Source organism: Phyllobates terribilis, unplaced genomic scaffold, assembly GCF_046119375.1.
Source record: "Phyllobates terribilis strain yellow unplaced genomic scaffold, ASM4611937v1 Scaffold_4__5_contigs__length_816908805, whole genome shotgun sequence".
In the NCBI taxonomy this organism is placed as follows: domain Eukaryota; kingdom Metazoa; phylum Chordata; class Amphibia; order Anura; family Dendrobatidae; genus Phyllobates; species Phyllobates terribilis.
The window spans coordinates 3342999-3363047 of record NW_027362764.1 but is presented as its reverse complement, the minus strand read 5'-3'; the positions used below and the strand labels follow the sequence as shown (position 1 = coordinate 3363047).

The 20049-nt window shown below is 48.0% G+C and overlaps 2 protein-coding genes across 5 annotated transcripts in view; both read left to right on the top strand.

Moving 5' to 3' along the window:
- The window catches only part of LOC141264132 (uncharacterized), a 35926-nt gene extending 22626 nt beyond the window's left edge, over window positions 1-13300 (top strand). Inside the window, exons 4-7 of the mRNA XM_073676442.1 lie at window positions 8678-8722; window positions 10720-10846; window positions 10933-11019; window positions 11553-13300. Coding sequence (XP_073532543.1) covers window positions 8678-8722; window positions 10720-10846; window positions 10933-11019; window positions 11553-13213 — 1920 coding nt within the window. The 3' untranslated portion in view covers window positions 13214-13300. The remainder of the gene's footprint in view (window positions 1-8677; window positions 8723-10719; window positions 10847-10932; window positions 11020-11552) is intronic.
- A 2450-nt stretch (window positions 13301-15750) lies between these two features.
- LOC141264758 (uncharacterized) overlaps window positions 15751-20049 on the top strand; it is a 41632-nt gene continuing 37333 nt past the window's right edge. For 3 of the 4 annotated variants that reach the window (XM_073677042.1, XM_073677041.1, XM_073677043.1), the window contains exons 1-4: window positions 15752-15919; window positions 17952-18279; window positions 19598-19699; window positions 19787-19900. In XM_073677042.1, the coding sequence (XP_073533143.1) occupies window positions 17956-18279; window positions 19598-19699; window positions 19787-19900 (540 nt within the window). In that variant the 5' untranslated portion in view covers window positions 15752-15919; window positions 17952-17955. Of the gene's footprint in view, window positions 15920-17951; window positions 18280-19597; window positions 19700-19786; window positions 19901-20049 lie in introns of all 4 variants that reach the window. The other variant, XM_073677044.1, reaches the window with a different exon arrangement.

Sequence of the window (20049 nt, the reverse complement as noted above, 5' to 3'; positions counted from 1 at the left end):
AATTTTAATACGGCCTGTTGACGTTTGGCCACGGCTGTGCTCATATCGGTCATCATAACAGGTAACCGTTCACGGGTCGATGTGGAGGTAGACCGTGACGGCTCCTGCAGCGCTGATTCAGAGGAACTGGAGTATGAGGAGGAGTCAATGTGTACAGACTGGATTCCTGCAATCCTTGGAGTTGGCAGAACACGTACAGCGCCACTCTCAAGATCTGTACCCGGCTCCACAACATTTACCCAATGGGCAGTGAGGGAAAGGTATCGTCCCTGTCCATGCTTACTGGTCCACGCATCAGTGGTCAGGTGGACCTTGCTACTGACGGCGTTTTGTAGCGCATGTTTAATTTTTCCCTCCACATGATGTTGCAGGGCAGGGACGGCTTGCCTGCTGAAATAAAAGCGGCTGGGCACGTTGTATTGTGGGACTGCCAATGCCATAAAGTTACGGAATGTGTCAGTCTCCACCAGCCTGAATGATAGCATTTCAAGGGCCAGTAGTTTAGCAATGCCAGCATTCAGAGCCTGTGCTCGGGGGTGGTTTGCCGAGTATGGGCGCCTTTTCTCCCATGCCTGTGCTAACGATGGCTGTAGACTGGCCTGGGAGTGTGAGGATGACTGGGAAAGTGGTGCTGTGGGTGGAATTACACTGTGTCTCTGTACAACAGTGCCAGAGATTCTTCCATGGCGATCCTGTGAGGAAGCCGAACCAGCTGTGTGTGAGCTGGAGGAAGAGGCTACAACACGAGCTGAAGAGGTGGTAGGTGGCGCTGTAGGTTGGCCTAGGTCTTCAGTGTGTTTGTGTAACTCCACCACGTGCTTGGTCCGCACATGTTTCCACATATTTGTGGTATTGAGGTTGCTGACACTTTTCCCTCTTTTCACCTTCTGATTACACAGCTTGCATTTGACAAAGCAAATGTCATCTGCAACTGTGTCAAAAAAGGACCAGGCACTGCAAGTCTTGGGAGCGCCCGCTTTGGATTTTGGAAGAGCCATGCTCCTAATGGGTGCCGAAGTGGAGGCTACAGGCAACCAAGTCTGCCCCCTCCCTCTCCCTCCTTTTTGGGCCGTTCGGGGAATCTCTTCCTCAGAGCTGCTCCCACCACCTTCCTGTCCCTCACGCCATGATGGGTCAAGGACCTCATCATCTACACCACCCTCTTCAAACAACTGCTTCTCCTGGGTAGTCTCGACAGCACAGTACGCACCAGAAAGTGGCACCTGAGTCTCATCATCAGATGCGTACTGAGGTGTGCTGCTGACCATAGGCACTGGCCCACCCGCCTCTTCAGATTCAGAGAGACAAAACGGTTGCGCATCACTGCATACTACCTCTTCTTCAAATTCTCGAATTCTGCTTGGCTGGCCCCCTCTTTCCAAGCCAAGAGATTCAGAGAACAGAAGTAGAGATGGCTCCTGTCCAGGGCTCTCTGACTGCCTGGGCAATTTGGCAGGTGGTGAAGAGACAGATGGGTGCTCTTCAGTGCTCAGGACCTGAGAGGATCTGGAACTAATTGAAGTCGATGCGTTAGCTGCCATCCATCCGACAACGGCTTCAATTTGGTCCTCGCGCAGCAGTGGGGTACGGCTAGCTCCTACAAAGCTGCGCATAAAGGACTGTTCCCTGGTAAAACTGGGGGATGCTGAGTCACTGGTGCCCGCAGCAGGCACAGAATCCCCACGTCCTCTCCCTGCAGGCACAGAATCCTCACGTCCTCTCCCTGCAGAAACTCCACGCCCACGCCCACGACCACGACCACATGCCTTACTCCCTGCCTTCTTCATCTTGGTAGACTGATAAAGATAGGCAGAAAAGTACTAAGGGCTTAGTGTGCTTATTCCTGAACAGCTGCTAACAGGTATAAGAAACACTAATTTTATAAAGTGTGGACTAGACTTTAATATGAGCTAATGTGGCCTACACAACTGTAAAGTGGAGTGTTTGGTGAACTTTATTTAGGTTTTTTTTGTCACAAAAAGACACTGGATGTGCCTAAAGATGTAATAACGATAGTATCACAAACTTTTTGTAGCTATTACAATGTAGGAAGGTAACCTACAATGCAATAGATGAGGCTGCAAAAAATAGGCTAATACTAATCTGGCTGGGGCTGCAGGGCCCAATGCTGCAGAAAGGCTCCTCTATCTACTCCTATATAGTGTGTTTGGAATCAATTTAGCTGAATATGGATGGAACCACCACACTAATAGGAGATATCAGGAAAAATTATGAATTGGCAATAAAGGACAATGTATGAGGCAGTGACACACACTGAGTGCACTACAACCAGACGGGGTTGAAGCACACACTACAGGGTGAGCTGCACTCACACACCAGACCTTGCAGACAGCGGTGAACAGTACAGATGCAGAGCACTGTGCACTAGTGCTGCAAGACGGAAAAAAAATTCTCTATCTACTCCTATATAGTGTGTTTGGAACCAATTTAGCTGAATACAGATGGAACCACCACACTAATAGGAGATATCAGGAAAAATTATGAATTGGCAATAAAGGACAATGTATGAGGCAGTGACACACACTGAGTGCACTACAACCAGACGGGGTTGAAGCACACACTACAGGGTGAGCTGCACTCACACACACAGACCTTGCAGACAGCGGTGAACAGCACAGGGAACTGTGCACTAGCACTGCAAGGCACAGTGATTTAGAAAGTAGCTTGGGTAAAGCAGTATAGAGCAAATAGGTAGCTAAAACTGTCCCTCAGAACAACAGCGTCCTATCCCTAACTGAATTCACAGCAGAGTGAGCTCAAAATGGCGGCGGTGGCTTTTATAGTGCATCATGACATCATTTCAGCAGCCAATCACAGCCATGCCATTAGTTAAGATGCCTACATGCCTAACAGGATGTGCCCACACTTCTTAGGATCCTCATTGGCTGAATAAAATGAAAATGTCTCATTGCATTATGGGAACTTCCGATTCCGGTATACGATATTGCAATAGTATCGGAATTAAGTATCGGAATTCCGATACCGCGAATATCGGCCGATACCCGATATTTCAGTATCGGAATGCTCAACACTATTCCTGAGCCCATGCAGTGATTTGCACCATCGAATCACACCTGTATTTAATGCAGTGCGGCCTGAGGGCCCGGAGATCACGAGCCTCCAATATTGACCATTGTTCTTGTCCCTTGTGCACATGGATTTCTCCAGAATCTCTGAATCTTCTGATGATATTATGTGCTGTAGATGGTGGTCTTTGTCTTTGCAATTTTAAATTGAGGAACATTTTTCTCAATTTGTTCCACAAGTTTTAGTTGCAGTTGTTCACATTGGTGACCTCTGACCATCTTTGCTTCTGGGAGACTCTGCCTCTCTCACATGCTCTTTTTTTTTTTTTTTGCATAGTCATGTGACTTAGTGGCTGTTTTTCATTAGTGTCACTTACTTTTCCAGCCTTTTGTTAACCCCATCACAAACTTTTTGAGATGTCGCTGCCATCAAATCCTATGAAATGAAAAAAATGTCCAGTGTTCACCAACTGAGCTGTTTTGTGTGATTTCAAATTTGGCGATAAGAGATTTCCAAGCCATTAAATTCTTGTTCTCTTTACATTTACACAGCGGCTCAACTTTTTTTGGAATTGGGATTGTAGATGCTGGAAGCATTTCTTCTAGAGGAAAACATTACCATCCATATGACACCTTGCGGAGCCTGTACAGCGGTGCAAAGAGACCAATGGCTCCTAGAACACAACCATGCGCTGGGCTCTGCCATATGCACAAAGCCAAACAGCATTAAACATCATGAGCTCTCCTCCAACTGGAGCAATAACCTGGCCATGAATGTAAAATGGACCTCTAGCAAGACTTATTTAGTGATCTGCTGCACCTACAAATTCTACCAATCAGAGGATCTTCCCTGTAGGATGAGAAGGTCCTTGTCTTGCCGATATTTCAGCTGTCTGGTGCCATGACGGGGGAATACTCCCCGGGGGATTTAGTTTTCTTTGGTGTCATGGAACCAGACAGTTTATAAGGTTGCAGAAGGATAGCTTGGAAGTCCAGAAGGGTGGTCACTCAAGATGGTGGCAAGATGCCCAATAGATTAAGCCCTAGCCAACCAATCTTAGCCAAATACTAGACAATCCCGCATTCCTTCCTGGTGAATTTAATATTCTGACTTTGCTTCTGGCTGCCATATCGATTGCAGTCATCACTCGGCAGAAAGCAGTGAGTGACGGGGGTGCTGGCTGCTTGGTGACTTCCCAAATGATGCTTTAGTGTCTGCTGACCGGCAGCTGTCCAGCGGAGATCTCAGCATGCAGAATCGGCACTGGATTCTCACACTGGGATTTCAGGCCATAACTCACTTTATGGCTTTCACTTGAGTTTCCTTCAGTGCCTGTCCAAAAAATGAGTCACAGATTCCCACCGATCTTGTAAAGGCTGTTATAGCTGCAAAAGGGCCCCAACTCCATATTAAGGTCCATGGTTCTGGGAGGGGATGCCCAATAAGCCACGCATGTTAGCTGTGAGCGGTATGTGCCTCCGAGAGGGTTTCAGCTAATGAAAATGCTCCAATTTGCAGAGGTCAAGCAAGTGGTGAGGGATTGAAATGAAAAGTGAAGTTGCAGAATGTTTCATAATATCACGATTGGGTTTTATGTTCGTTATACGGATCAATGGTGTCGTTTTTACACCGTTACACACTTATCTCGGGTCTGGGCTCTCATCCATCACCTCAGTCCGTTGCCCTCTGTTGTGCTCAACGTTGGATTTTGCAGGTTGCTCGGTGTGTGACATCATCTCCCTAGGCCTTTTAAGGCCCGTTAGGACACACACCTGATTGTTATCCTAGACTTTAGTTTGTTGCTCTTCACCTGTGCACACCGTGTTACCTCTTTCTGCTGACTTCGCTGCATCCATCCTGCTGTTACCAAGATTCCTGATGGTGTCTCGTCCTCGCTCTCCACGTGTCATCCTGCCAGCTGCACCCCTGCCTGTGTACCAACCCGAACCTGGGGCTTAGAGGGTCCATTTCACCAGGTGAGCTACAATAAACACATAGCAGCCAAGCATTTTTTTTTTGCTTTTCATCACTGTGACAGGGTCTATCACAGTAATCAAAAGGAACCATAAGAAAAATTCCCTATTTTTTGCGGGTACTGGTCGGCAGATCTCGGCGGGCACACTGCGCACGCCCTTTTTTTTACATGAAGATGATACGGGGGGATGGATCAGGAGGTCCTGAGGACAGCAGAGGTACTGGGAGGGCTCAGGGGGGGCATCATTACTCTCTCCTCTGACATGTATATTATGTCAGAGGAGAGAGAAATCATTGTAACAGCGGGCACACGTTTTTTTATTTCATGATCGGGGATCGGAAAATCCAGCCCTGATCATGTTCTCCAGGGTCTCAGCTACCCGCGGATGCTGAGACCCCGGAGAATTTCCGACTCTGAGGGGCGCTACGGCCTTTTTGACAATCGCCGTTTTAAAACAGCATTAAGGGAATAAGGCCCCTTAACGGCCGCCGTTTTAATGCGTATCTGCGGTCGTTAAGGGGTTAAACTAAATGTTCGGCCTCGATAATATAATAAATCCTGTACTCTCCTCCTGTGCCGGTTCCGTTCCGGCGGTGTCGGCACTCGCGGTCCCGGGGCTGTGATGCGGTGGAATGACACGTGCCCGGGATCAGCTGTAGCCCTGACTTCTTCATGTTCAGTTGTCCAAAGGCGGGGGCAGCGACGCCAGCACTGATTGGGCGCCCGGGTCACGTGTCATTCCACCGTATCACAACCCCAGGACCGCGAGTGCCGACACCGCCGGAACGGAACCGGCACCGGAGGTGAGTATGGGCTTTATTATTTTATCGGGGCCAAACATTTAGCTTAAGCGGTTGTCCTAGTAGTGAATATGTTTAAGGACAGGTTACAGCCATGATCCTGATATGTTTTCAGGAGATTTTCCACCAGGTCTTCATAGTTATCTGCTCTTGAGTTCCCACTAATGTGAATGTGGCCCATGCAGCCTTTTTCTTGCCCTGCAACAAACGGAGAAACTCCTCATCTTATAGAAGCTTACCTGACCGGGGACAGGTGAGTGAGGCTTCCCCAATCCCCATATTAAAAATATTAGTAATGGGTCTGTGTGAGTGCATGTATGTGAATGTCAGTGTATATGACTGTGTATATATATTTGTCTGTTTTATCTATGTGTATGTCTGTATGTGTACATATGTCTGCGTACCGTGTGTGCGCACGCATATGTCTGCGTACCGTGTGTGCGCACGCATATGTCTGCGTACCGTGTGTGCGCACGCATATGTCTGCGTACCGTGTGTGCGCACGCATGTCTGCGTACCGTGTGTGCGCACGCATATGTCTGCGTACCGTGTGTGCGCACGCATATGTCTGCGTACCGTGTGTGCGCACGCATATGTCTGCGTACCGTGTGTGCGCACGCATATGTCTGCGTACCGTGTGTGCGCACGCATATGTCTGCGTACCGTGTGTGCGCACGCATATGTCTGCGTACCGTGTGTGCGTGCATATGTCTGCGTACCGTGTGTGCGCGCGCATATGTCTGCGTATGTGAAGGATGAGGGGGCAGGCTGGGCCATGTGTAATAAATAAATATATATATATATATATATATATATATATATATATATTTATTTCTCCGCCGTATCTGTGCATCATGAATCGTGTATGTGTTAAAAGGGCCCACTGAGACTCTTTCGCCCGGGGCCCAGAAAAACCTGGAGCCGGCCCTGGTCGTGAGAGGAAGAAGCTTCATGACACCAAGCGCCCTCTTCTTTCTCACTCGACTGAAAATGTTTCTGGTGCTTTTGGAGTCTGCAGTTCTTCTGTATGTGGTACTGGGTGAATTGCAGGTGGAAGTTTTGGATACGGTAAAGTCCACTTCTTCCATGGAACTCCTTTCCTAATGGGGGGCACCATGCAGAAAAAGCAATTGGTAGTGTGATCGGTGGTTTCTCCAGATCATTTAGACTGCAAAAGGCACAGATTGCCTCTTCCCGTCTAACCACTGGGTACGATGTGATGCACATCTACTGCAGGATATATGCAACCAAAATACAGGTTGTAGGCTTTCCTTATCATGGTAGTCTAGTTTCGTCTTTGTGATGCAAAAGTGACTTTCCATATGTAGCATAAACTATCCGCTTTGTTAATGCAAGAACAAGGCATATCAGAAAAAAACCATATAGAAACCTGTTAATATGCTAAGAAATCCTAAACCTGTATACCTTTACACAGAGCATTTATAAAAGTAGACGATGCAGCTGTAATTAGGATTTATGTCATCAGAGCTGAGGTGTCTTTTTTTGAATGGTCGCCCTACGATAGAATACTGAAGGCTCAATAGACTAAATACATGATGTTATAGACAAGCTGCTAACAATGCAATAATGATGAGGAAATAATGAGATGCAATTTTTCTATAAGCCTGAATGAAAGGTGTCATAAGTAATTAGAACCTCCTCTGGATCTTGAATATTAAAGCCATTTAGCAAATTTAACCATCATGTTCGTTTTCAGCACCACAAAATTAGTTAAGTTCAGCTGTTTTTGTCTATGAAAAAAAATTGGCTGTAGAACAGTGTAATTCTTTTCAATCCTTTGTCTCAAATCTTGCGGGGAGCATCTGATCATGGCCGGTTTATGGTGAAATTATGTTTTTTTTTCCATTTCTGAATTATGGCCCCAGCAGCGCTCACTAGAACCTTCAGTAGTTTAGAAATTCTACTGTAACCAATGGCAATAGTATGTTTTGCAACAATAAGGTTGTGAAGGTCTTGAGACAGCTCACTGGTTTTACCCATCATGAGATGTTTCCTGTGTGGCACTTTGTTAATGAGACACCTTTTCATAGGCCATCAATTGAACCAGCTGATATTATTTGTCACTATGTGGCAGGATCGCTTTCTAATCACTGATAGATCTCAAAACAGTGTCAGGACTTACCAGGGCTTTTTGCTCCTCTCTTTCGCTTCAGTGTACAATATGATATTTGCCATTAAAAAACTCACATTACAAATGTTACAAATTTTGAAAACTTCATCAGAATCTCCAAACATTCGAAACATTCATCGCATTTTGTGCAAAGGAGGAAAACTCCGGGGACTTATTCACGTCGCAATTTTTAAAATCTTTATTCCCATTGGTCTGTACGGCGCTTTTTTTTTATTTATGCAACATGTTAAATCTTTTAGAATTTTTCCAATTCTGTTTTCTTTGTTTTTAACCCCATTGAGACTGAGCAGAAATAAAATGCATCACATATTGTACAGAAATTGAACGTTTTAATGTGAAATTGCATTTTTGGAAAATTCCGGCTATTATTTGTGTGTGTGTGTGTGTGTGTAAGGTAGAGCGGATTTTCCTACAGCGGCGCCCTGTGCTGCTCCTGCACTTGCAGATGTTTTCTGGAGTCATGTGGACTCTGCTCCATCTCTGACCCTACAGATTGTGTACATGGAAGAAATAATCTTCCTTATGTCCCCAGCTAGTCAGCCTGCAAGGGATTGTGGGAGTTGTAGTTCTGGCAGCTGTGCCAGCAGGATGTAGTTGGTCATGTGACATAAAGAGCAGCAGCAGCAGCAGCAGCAGCTCCAGGCTCACAGAGCAGAGTGCAGGAGCATCAGCGGGCGCCTTCCTGCCAGCAATGCCCTATAGCTGCCCTACTGTTGGTCCATGATGCATGATGGGGCACTGGGGGCGGTGAGTAGTTGTATTAACCCTTTCACAGGATCTGACATCTGTCCGAGCAATCAACTGAGGGATGAAAATCTGTCCACAAATCATCTATACTGCTATAGGGTGTAAATAGAACGGCACTATGGCCAATGGTGGCGCCACTAAACCTGAGGTCTAGCCGTATGCAATCCATTGTTCTCTGTTATCAGTCCTCTCAAGCTGGGGAAGGGCAACCGGTGATGTTCATAAATGGGATGGGAGAACTTATCGCTTTTTTTTGTAAAGTGCTGCGGAATATGTTGGTGCTATATAAATAAAATTATTATTATTATGATTCTCCAGGTCAGTGTCATTACGGTGATACAAAACTCCAGATTTTTTTTTTTTCTTTTTTATTTTAGTGCAAAAAAAATGCAGATGGTTGTAAAGAAAAAAAAAATTTTTTTTTTTTTTTTTTTTTTGGGCTTGAGTCACAATTTTCTGAGCCCCCCAACGCTGCTCCTTTTCCGGCTTGTATTTTTTTGCGCTCAGCCGGCGTTTTCAATGATACCTATCCGGGTGCTGAGGACCTCTTAATCGCTTTTTATTACATTTCTCTTTACTGCGTTCACCGTTAATTAATTTTAGATTTTGATAGCCCAGACTTTTATGGATGTGTTGACAACAAATCTGTTTATTTTGTTAATGGGGGGGGAAAGGAGGGATTTGAAATTGTATATATTTTTCTTACTTTTTTTTAATCTTCTCAGGGATTTTTAACCATGGTATGACAGTATATAGTGTAAATTGCAGTACCCAATGGTGCCTAGCCTGAGCTTCATAGGGGGACCAATTTGGCAGGAAATGTGGCCTTTAGACGTGCTGGCGGGGGGCCGATGGGAGCCTTTGTGTGCGAGCATCGGCAATGACGCCATTCACATCAGATTGAAGACGACGTGTAAATGGTTAAAGCAGTGATCGGAGCTCAGCTCTGTCGACTTCTGTTGGAGGCAGGTACCGGCGATGTAACGAAGCCGGCATCTACCGCGTGTGGAGCGAGCTCAGCTACTTTAGCTCTGTTCACACTGGTGACCCAAAGCAGAACCTATAGCTACGCCCATATACACAATTGGGTTTTAAATGGGCACCATCACCTAATGTAAACGCAAGTTTAACGGGGTAATCTCAAGTTTAGATAGGGGTTAAGGTCCCGACAACTGGGACCAGTGGGGGTCATAGTGGTTGGACCCCCAACAATCAGGAAGTTATCTCTTAGGCTGTGTGCCCACGTAGCGTTTTTCAAGCGTTTTTTGATGCGAAATTTCCTCAGCGGAAACGCTTGTAAAACGCTTGGTAATCCGCACCCCATGGTCCCCAATGGGATTCCGCAAGTTCTATGCACATGCTGCGGATTTTTCCGCAGCGTTTATGCCGCGTTCAAAAATCCGCAGCATGTCATTTAATTTTGCGTTTCCGCAAGCGGAATTGCCTTTGTCCAATGCATAAAAAACGCAAGGCAATTCCGCATGTGGAAAACGCGTGATAAACGCGCGAAAAATGCGCGATAAACGCGTGCGGAATTCCGCATGCGTTTTTCCGGGAGAGGACTTGCAGAAATGAAGCAGAAATTTTCTGCTTCATAAATGCAACGTGGGCACATAGCCTTAAAGGCATTTGGAAGTTATCCCTTATTAAAAGACATGTTGGCAAGAAAGGAGTTAAAAGAAACCAGATTGTTTCCCGCAGGCCGTCAGGATGATGAGGGTTGTAGTATTGCCACAGCTGGACCCAGGAAGTCTTCAGAAGTTTATACAGGACCTAAACTGCAAACTTTGGCCACATAGAGCTAAGAGAGATGGGATCTGAAGTCCCCTACCCTCCCTATAATCATGTCCTCTTACAGGGGAGGTGCACATTCACATTATGCTCTGACTTGTCATGGTGACACCTAGTATACACACAATAGAGCAATCGCTGTAACTCGCTGACGGTCCATCAATCGTCTTGTAGTTCTGCTATAAATATGTGTCATCATATTCCAGGTCCCCGTGTCCTTTGATGAGGTGGCAGTGTACTTCTCCGAGGATGAATGGCGCCACCTAGAGGAGTGGCAGAAAAGGCTGTACAGAGAAGTCATGCAGGAGAACCTGGAGGTGGTGCTGTCTGTGGGTAAGGGACTGCGATTCCCGTGATTCTCCGCGGGGTGGTCCTGCTATCGGCCAGGTTATTCTTTAAGATTTTCCTTCGTTCTGTAGGGTATCAGCATCCCTGGACCTCCGCCTTACCGAGGCCTCTTCCTAACGATGACGTGTCTATTACTAATTATTTTGGATTCCGTTTGGGTAAGTGACGAATTTCAGAACTTGGTAAATAAGACGTCAAAATTAGAAATTCCTGAAGTTAGAATTTGACAATATCCTTAACCCTAATCACATCCATCCAAAAATTGTATGTGGATTTCGAACTGTTCAGCGTAAAACAATCTCCACGGATGTGGATGGAAAAGCTGAGGATTGATTGACCATAGTGCTGCCCACCCACAGATAATTGAGTAGTTGCTCCACAGTAATTTACTCCTTAGTTGTTTTTTTTTTTAAAATGGCCTTCAGCTCGATCTCGAGCCACGTTGACTTGATGGATGAACGCTCTGTAGGAAGATGGATCTTGTGCAGCCTTGACAGGTCCACCAGAGTCTTCTCCGCCATTATCTTGATAGTATCGAGCCATCGGGTTGCTGGTCTTCCTCTTCGCCTTGTTCCTTCTATTCTTCCGACCATGATGTTCTTCTCCAGTGATTGCTCTCTTCTTGGTTTAGTGTGCAGTAGGAAATACGTTCCCTTACCCATTTAACATATCTGTCTCCTTTACATCTTAGAGGAAGAATTAGGGTGGGAAGCAGACGACAAAAGAGAAGCAGCACCCAGCTGTCCAAAACCTTTAGTGAACGGCAACGATGTCTGCGTACAGCGAAAACCTCAAAATGATAAGATGGTGCACAGATGTTTGCAATGTAAGATGATATTTGGCAGCAGACCCCTCCTGGACACGCACAAGAAAACCCATAAGGAAGAAAGGGTTCTGAATAAAGTCGTAAAGGAGGTCCCAGTGGTGACCCCACAGTCTGTTCCCACCGCAGGGAGGATCTTCCAATGTAACAATTGCGATAAATCCTTTAGTAACCAGTCTGTCCTATCTCTGCACCAGAAAACGCACACGGGCGAGAAACTCTTTAAGTGTCCTGAATGCAGCAAGAGCTTCCCAAAGAGGTCCCAGCTGGTGATGCACAAGCGGTGCCATATAGAAGAAAGACCCTTCAAATGCACCCAGTGCGAAAAAAGCTACACTCAACAGTCTAAGCTGATCGAGCACCAAAGGACGCACACTGGAGAGAAGCCATTCAAGTGTAGCGAGTGCGGGAAAGGCTTCACCAAGAGGTCACACCTTAAGGAACATCTCAGGACCCACACTGGGGAGAAACCCCACAAGTGCGACCAGTGTGATAAGACCTTCCACTATCCATCCAACCTGGTAGAGCATCAGAGGACACACACCGGCGACAGACCGTATCAATGCACTGAATGTGATAAGAGCTTCATCAAGATGTCCAAACTCATCGTTCATCTCAGGATACACACCGGGGAGAGGCCATACAAGTGCACCGAGTGCGACAAAAGCTTCAGCCAACAGTCCAACCTTGTGGTCCATCAGAGGACTCACACGGGAGAGAAACCCTTCAAGTGTAATGACTGCAAGAAGACGTTCAGCTACCATTACACACTCATGGTCCACCAAAGAACCCACACCGGGGAGAAACCATACAAGTGCTCTCTGTGCGAGAAAGCCTTCTCTCAACACTCAAGCCTCAAACTCCATGTTAAAGTTCACGAGCCGCAACTCCTGGATGAGACGTCTCACGAGGAGCCACCAACTCCAGACCAAACACACTCAGCAGAAGTGACTGAGACTGCAGAATGCAGACCTTTACTTACGGTGCCACCAGTCCTCGACCCAACAAGTCATCCAGATGTTGAGCAGGACTGTGAGGACACTTATCTTCCACGCTCGCCCTTGAGTGACTACCTAGGTGCTCTTTTACTTCCAGATAAGAAGTATAGCTGCACCGAGTGCGACAAATCATTTCTAGATAAGTCTAAGTTAGTCGTCCACCTTCGAACTCACACTGGCGAACGTCCCTTTAAGTGCTCCTTATGTGATAAGTCCTTCATTCAATGGTCGCGTCTAACAGAGCACAGGAAAACCCACACGGGAGAAAAGCCCTATGTGTGCTCCGAGTGCGGAAAGAGTTTTCTTAAGATGTCCAAGCTGACTATTCATCGGAGGATCCACACCGGGGAGCGGCCGTACACCTGCGCAGAGTGTGGGAAGCAGTTCACTCAGCAGTCCAACATGGTGATTCACCAGCGGATCCACACCGGGGAGAGACCCTTCCACTGTGCGACCTGCGACAAGACTTTCCGCTATCAGTCATCTCTTATCAGGCATCGGCGGGATCACACGGGGGACACGGAGACATAGCAGCCCCCAAGAGCTCACTGCGGTCCTACAAATGTTCATGGTCTGTGTCTCAGGGCGGACAATAAAAATGCTGCTTATTTCATGACAGTCCCACGTCTCACCTTTCTTATCTCGCACTTTGTGTCTCCGGCCACGAATAGTAGAAGTTAGCTACTTCTGGCATCAGAGTCCGTCCTTCTCTGTTCTTAGGACAACCAAGATCAGTCTGCATGTGGTCGAAAAGCCCTGAACCTGAGCCTGGAAGGTCACCAAAGCTCAGAGAGAGTCCGTCTGAGCCCCGTACTGCTGGAGTCCGCCCCACACCCACCTGCCGGGCGTAAATATAGGCTAGGCTCCACCAGAAAGAGGAACCTAAAGGTGACCCTTTCTAGATGGATGGTAATGAGTGTGACACACTGGAGAAGAGGGGACAGCAATGACCGTGACACACAGGAGAAGAAGGGACGGTAATGACTGTGACACACAGAAGAAGAGGGGCACTAATGAGTGTGACATAAGGGGAGAAGAGGGGACGGTAATGACCATGACACACAGGAGAAGAGGGGATGGTAATGACCATGACACACAGGAGAAGAGGGGACACTAATGACTGTGACACATGGGAGAAGAGGGGACACTAATAAGTGTGACACACTGGAGAAGAGGGGACAGCAATGACCGTGACACACAGAAGAAGAGGGGCACTAATGAGTGTGACATAAGGGGAGAAGAGGGGACGGTAATGACCATGACACACAGGAGAAGAGGGGACGGTAATGACTGTGACACATGGGAGAAGAGGGGACACTAATGACCGTGACACATGGGAGAAGAGGGGACGGTAATGACTGTGACACACAGAAGAAGAGGGGCACTAATGAGTGTGACATAAGGGGAGAAGAGGGGACGGTAATGACCATGACACACAGGAGAAGAGGGGATGGTAATGACCATGACACACAAGAGAAGAGGGGACACTAATGACTGTGACACATGGGAGAAGAGGGGACACTAATAAGTGTGACACACTGGAGAAGAGGGGACAGCAATGACCGTGACACACAGAAGAAGAGGGGCACTAATGAGTGTGACATAAGGGGAGAAGAGGGGACGGTAATGACTATGACACACAGGAGAAGAGGGGAAGGTAATGACTGTGACACATGGGAGAAGAGGGGACACTAATGACCGTGACACATGGGAGAAGAGGGGACGGTAATGACCGTGACAAACAGGAGAAGCGGGGAAGGTAATGACTGTGACACATGGGAGAAGAGGGGACACTAATAAGTGTGACACACTGGAGAAGGGGGGACAGCAATGACCATGACACACAGGAGAAGAGGGGCACTAATGAGTGTAACATATGGGGAGAAGAGGGGACAGGAATGACCGTGACACACAGGAGAAGAGGGGACGATAATGACTGTGACACATGGGAGAAGAGGGGACACTAATGACTGTGACACACAGGAGAAGTGGGGACGGCAATGACCGTGACACACAGAAGCGGGGAAGGTAATGACTGTGACACACAGGAGATAAGGGGACACTAATGACCATGACACATGGGAGAAGAGAGGACGGTAATGACCGTGACACATGGGAGATAAGGGGACACTAATGACCATGACACATGGGAGAAGAGGGGATGGTAATGACCATGACACATGGGAGATAAGGGGACACTAATGACCATGACACATGGGAGAAGAGGTGATGGTAATGACCATGACACATGGGAGATAAGGGGACACTAATGAGCATGACACATGGGAGAAGAGGGGATGGTAATGACCATGACACATGGGAGATAAGGGGACACTAATGACTGTGACACACAGGAGAAGTGGGGACGGCAATGACCGTGACACACAGAAGCGGGGAAGGTAATGACTGTGACACACAGGAGATAAGGGGACACTAATGACCATGACACATGGGAGAAGAGAGGACGGTAATGACCGTGACACATGGGAGATAAGGGGACACTAATGACCATGACACATGGGAGAAGAGGGGATGGTAATGACCGTGACACATGGGAGATAAGGGGACACTAATGACCATGACACATGGGAGAAGAGGGGATGGTAATGACCATGACACATGGGAGATAAGGGGACACTAATAACCGTGACACATGGGAGAAGTGGGGACTGTAATGGTCGTGACACATGGGAGATAAGGGGACACTAACGACCGTCACACATTGGAGAAGAGGGGACGGTAATGACCGTGACACATGGGAGATAAGGGGACACTAATGACTGTGACACACGGGAGAAGAGGGGACACTAATGACCGTGACACATGGGAGAAGAGGGGACCGTAATGACCGTGACACATGGGAGATAAGGGGACACTAATGACTGTGACACACGGGAGAAGAGGGGACACTAATGACCGTGACACATGGGAGATGAGGGGACATCAATGGCTGTGACACACAGTAGAAGAGGGGATGGTAAAGACAGTGACTCGGGAGAAGAGAGGGCTCTAATGAGTGTGACACACTGGATGATGGGAGTTGTAGTTCTCCGTAGCCCCGCCCCTCCTCCAGGACTACATCTCCCAGCAGTGCTGTGCTGCTCTCGGTGCGGCCTCCTCTCTCCTCCTACTTCCTGTACGCCCGGCTGTGCTGTGCCCTCCCGGCAGTCTCATCCCCGGAGCCCAGACAAAAGGACGGAGCGCAGGGCCCAGAGCGGAGCAGCATGTCCGAGCGAGGTGAGAGGCGGCCGGGGGCCCCGGAGTCACACGGGGGGCTGTGCACCGCACACCCAGCACCCCCGAGCACCGCACACCCGACACCCCCGAGCACAGCACCCCCGAGCACCGCACACCCGACACCCCCGGGCACCGCACACCCGACACCCCGAGCACCGCACACTGCTCCCCGAACACCCGTCTCTGCACACGACACCTCATCACTGCCCGGCGCCCATCACCGCTCAGCCCAGCATTCAGCACCATCACTGCACATTATGCCCGGGGAGTCTCCCAAGCACGGTCTGCACCCCAATATCTAGCACCCCATTAATGAAGCAGTTCTCTCCTTGTCTGGCACCTGAGCCCCAATAATGTGCAGGGAGAGCGGCACGGCCCCCCCAGGACCCAACATGTGCCCTGAGCACCGTGCCCCCCGCCCTGAGCACCGTGCCCCCCACTACGTTACATGTAGGTCGCTGTGTTGCGATAGCGGCCACTTCTCCACATTCCTGTATTCTCATCACCTCGTCTGTCACCGCTCACGTGAGAGCGTCTCCTGTGCCCCCCGCCCAGGACAGGAGCCCCACAGCCACATAGAGCCCCCGCCTGCCCCTCCGCTGCATCAGCATTTCTGGATTCTTAATAAAGTTTGTTTTCCTTTTACATTTCTAATTTGTTATATTAAAAAATATATTATTTTTTTTCTGCTGGTGATGTAAATATTTTCTTGTCTTTTGCATTTTCTTTTATTTCCTTTTTTTTTTTTTTTTTTTTTTATAAAGGTATTTGTGTTGCGGTCGTTATTGCTCCTACCGTTTCCACCTTATTTAAAGTCTATATTTTTTATATTTTGTTTCTCTGTTGGAGATGTCTCCCAGCGGCACCACTGACTGGGGGGTTTACATGGGCATCAATAACAAACAATGGGCGTTTATTACAGCTTTTTGCACTTGATGATGCAAACTGTACGATGTCTGAAGAACATCGGTGCAATCGATTTCCCCCCGTACAGTTACACATCATCGGTGTTTACACAAGGAGATGTGGTGATTTTAGGACCCCGTTCACATTTTGATCATTTGTCGGCTGTTCGGCCCCTTTTACGTTGGAGGCCCTGCGGTTCCATCGTCTGCTGGTTTACTACCAATATCCCTATTTTCAAGTTGCAGATGCAAACTTGCCTTACTTAGATTTTTATTTTGCATTATTCAGATTCATTTATTTTCATTTACTTTCAAATTTCAGACTTAATTTTTTTTTTTCAAAATCTAGAAATTTAGTAGATTCTCATGTGCAGTCACCCATCCTTCTGATCGCTTTCTCTATTCTTTCTATTTATTTGTAATTTTGTGTCTGCATTTTGTTGTATTTTATTAAATTTTTATCATTTATTTGTATTTAAAAAAACAAAAAAAAAACAAAAACGTTTAACTCTGGCTTTGCCTGATTATTTGCGTTGTTTTTTCTTCCTGCGCTGTCATGTTTGCTCCTGTCTGTTCCTTGGCAGAGGGAGGAGGGTAAGCTTAGGAGATAACTATGCACCCCCCATCCTATTGCAGCAAGTGCTCACAAATGGGGGCATTTATCATAGTTGACAAGTGCCCTACTTTGCAATGCATGACTTTCTTCCCGGCAGAAGCTGATCAGCAGATAACCCAGGACTCTGCTCCTCCGAGATCATTACAGTTTGGACATTCTGCCCTAGCTGGAGACTAATGGACCCCACTGTGGGGTGCACTTACTTAGGAATGGGCAGGGAGGAATTCTGGAAGGATATATTGTCCATCGACCCTCCTTAAGGTGCATTGATAGGACGAAGTCAGAATATCTAAATGCACCTTTTTATTTACAGGCCAACGCTATGTGATCCCTATGGCCACCTCCACTCTGAACCCATCCCCCATAAAGTGCTTCATTCCCAATGTATTAGGCCACGTCTTTATTATTATGCTGATTGCTTGCAGCGCCTGTTATCTGCGCTGCAGGACGTCATATATCATCATGAGGCGACAGTGATTGACGCCGGTCTCTGCCTCTTGTTTTATTTCAGGTCCATGATGTCTCACTGCATGGTGAGAGGCTGCAGAAACGGTTCTGGGAGGACGGACGTCTCTATTACCTTCCACCCATTCCCAGCAGAGCGGGAGGCTGCGGAGAGGTGGGCGAGTCTGTGCGGGGTCTCTGGCCAAAAATGTTCTCAACTCTTGAAAGATCTGGAGCAAGGCAGTCATGGGAACTACCACCTATGTTCTCTACACTTTGAGCAAGAAGCCTTCGAAACAAACCCAGACGATGAAACCAGCAACGTAAATCTGAGACATAGAGCCGAGCCAACACTTTTACTGAGCCCAGTGCAGGCCACCAAGAACAATGCTCAGGTGAGGAGAGATGAGGCTCAGATGTATGAAAGGCGAACCTGCTCTAGTATTCATATTTCAGAGCTTGGAACCTTACACATGGCAAGAAAGACTATAATACTGCCCCCTATGTACAAGAATATAACTACTATAATACTGCCCCTATGTACAAGAATATAACTACTATAATACTGCCCACTATGTACAGGAATATAACTACTATAATACTGCCCCTATGTACAAGAATATAACTACTATAATACTGCCCACTATGTACAGGAATATAACTACTATAATACTGCTCCTATGTACAAGAATATAACTACTATAATACTGCCCCCTATGTACAAGAATATAACTACTATAATACTGCCCCCTATGTCCAAGAATATAACTACTATAATACTGCCCCCTATGTCCAAGAATATACTATAATCCGGCTTTATCACTGCTCTGTCGTCCTCTTAACCCTCTTCTCACATTGTCGGTCTCCACTCCTTTTCCTCTGTGTCCCGGTCACACATGAGGGCGGTGATGGATGTGGCAGTGATGAGTGATCCTGAAGCCTGGCTCCATCATTCATCACTGTCAGTTGTCTGCGTCACTCCAGTTTCTCATTTCTCGCCGTCCCTGACACCCGTCGTTTCTTCCATTAATCATCTCCCTGCTGTCAGCGCTGCGCGGCTGCCGTTTGCTCTGAGAACATCTGCGGTGCGGCGCTCCTCGGACACTGAGGTCTCCTTGGCAGCACAGAGGCGCTCCCCTCGTATTCAGTGCAGCGATACTTATTACCTGTTGTCGTGGGTCAGTAGTTTACCAGGGAATCGCTGAACTAGCAATTCCTTAAGGTTTATTATCAACACACAGGCGGCTCCGTCACTGATGGACGGCAGACAGGACACCTGCTGCCATGTTGGGTGCCTGGATTTTCCTTTAGTAAACTGTTATTTTTGCAGTTCTCTCATGCAGACGACATTTGCTGTATTTTGTGATCCTTGTCCTGACTCGTGCGGATGATTGTGGTTGTCGTCCTGCTGGTTTGTCAGGAGCTGCAGCGTCGGCCGGGTCCCTTCCTCCCCTCATAGAGGATCTCGCTCTCCCCTCCGATCGCTCCTGCCAAACCAGCTCCCCGCAGTTTCCATGGCAACCACCGGCCAGCCATCTTTTCTTCTGGATGTCACTTCTAGACATGGCTGTCACACATTCACCTCTGCTGTACGACTGTGAAGATGATGAGAGTGATGGCTGCCGTGTGTGCTCTGCTGCCCGTAACCTCCGTGGTGAACTGTATAAGGAGGGACTCTGCCCTGATATAATGCTGCTTCCTCTTCTCTTCCAGGTTCACACCTCTGTGCCGTCCGCACACAGGGCAGCTCCGCCTGCAGCGCCTGCGCATCCCTCTAGTGCCCTGCCCCATGGCCGCACGTCTCATACGGTGCAGGTAAAGGCCGCAGACACCCCACCATTACTAGGGGGTCCCCCGCCATGTGGTAAAAGGTCCGCGCTGAGACTCTGCTTAATGCTGCAGGCCGCGGACTGCGGAGAGTCGGCTGATGTCCGCTCCTCGGCTCCGCATGGACTGCTGGTGTCGCACTGCAGCGCAGGAACCACGGTGGTCAGCCCCCAGCCCGGCGTCAGTCAGGTGAGATGTCGGAGGCGTTGCACTGTGTACGGGGGATGGAGCGCTACACTGAGGACGAAGAGATTACGGTGCACATTGGAGGAGGACGGACACAGGCGGGGCACGGGGTGGGGGAGAGGGACACAGGCGGGGCACGGGGGGGGGGGGAT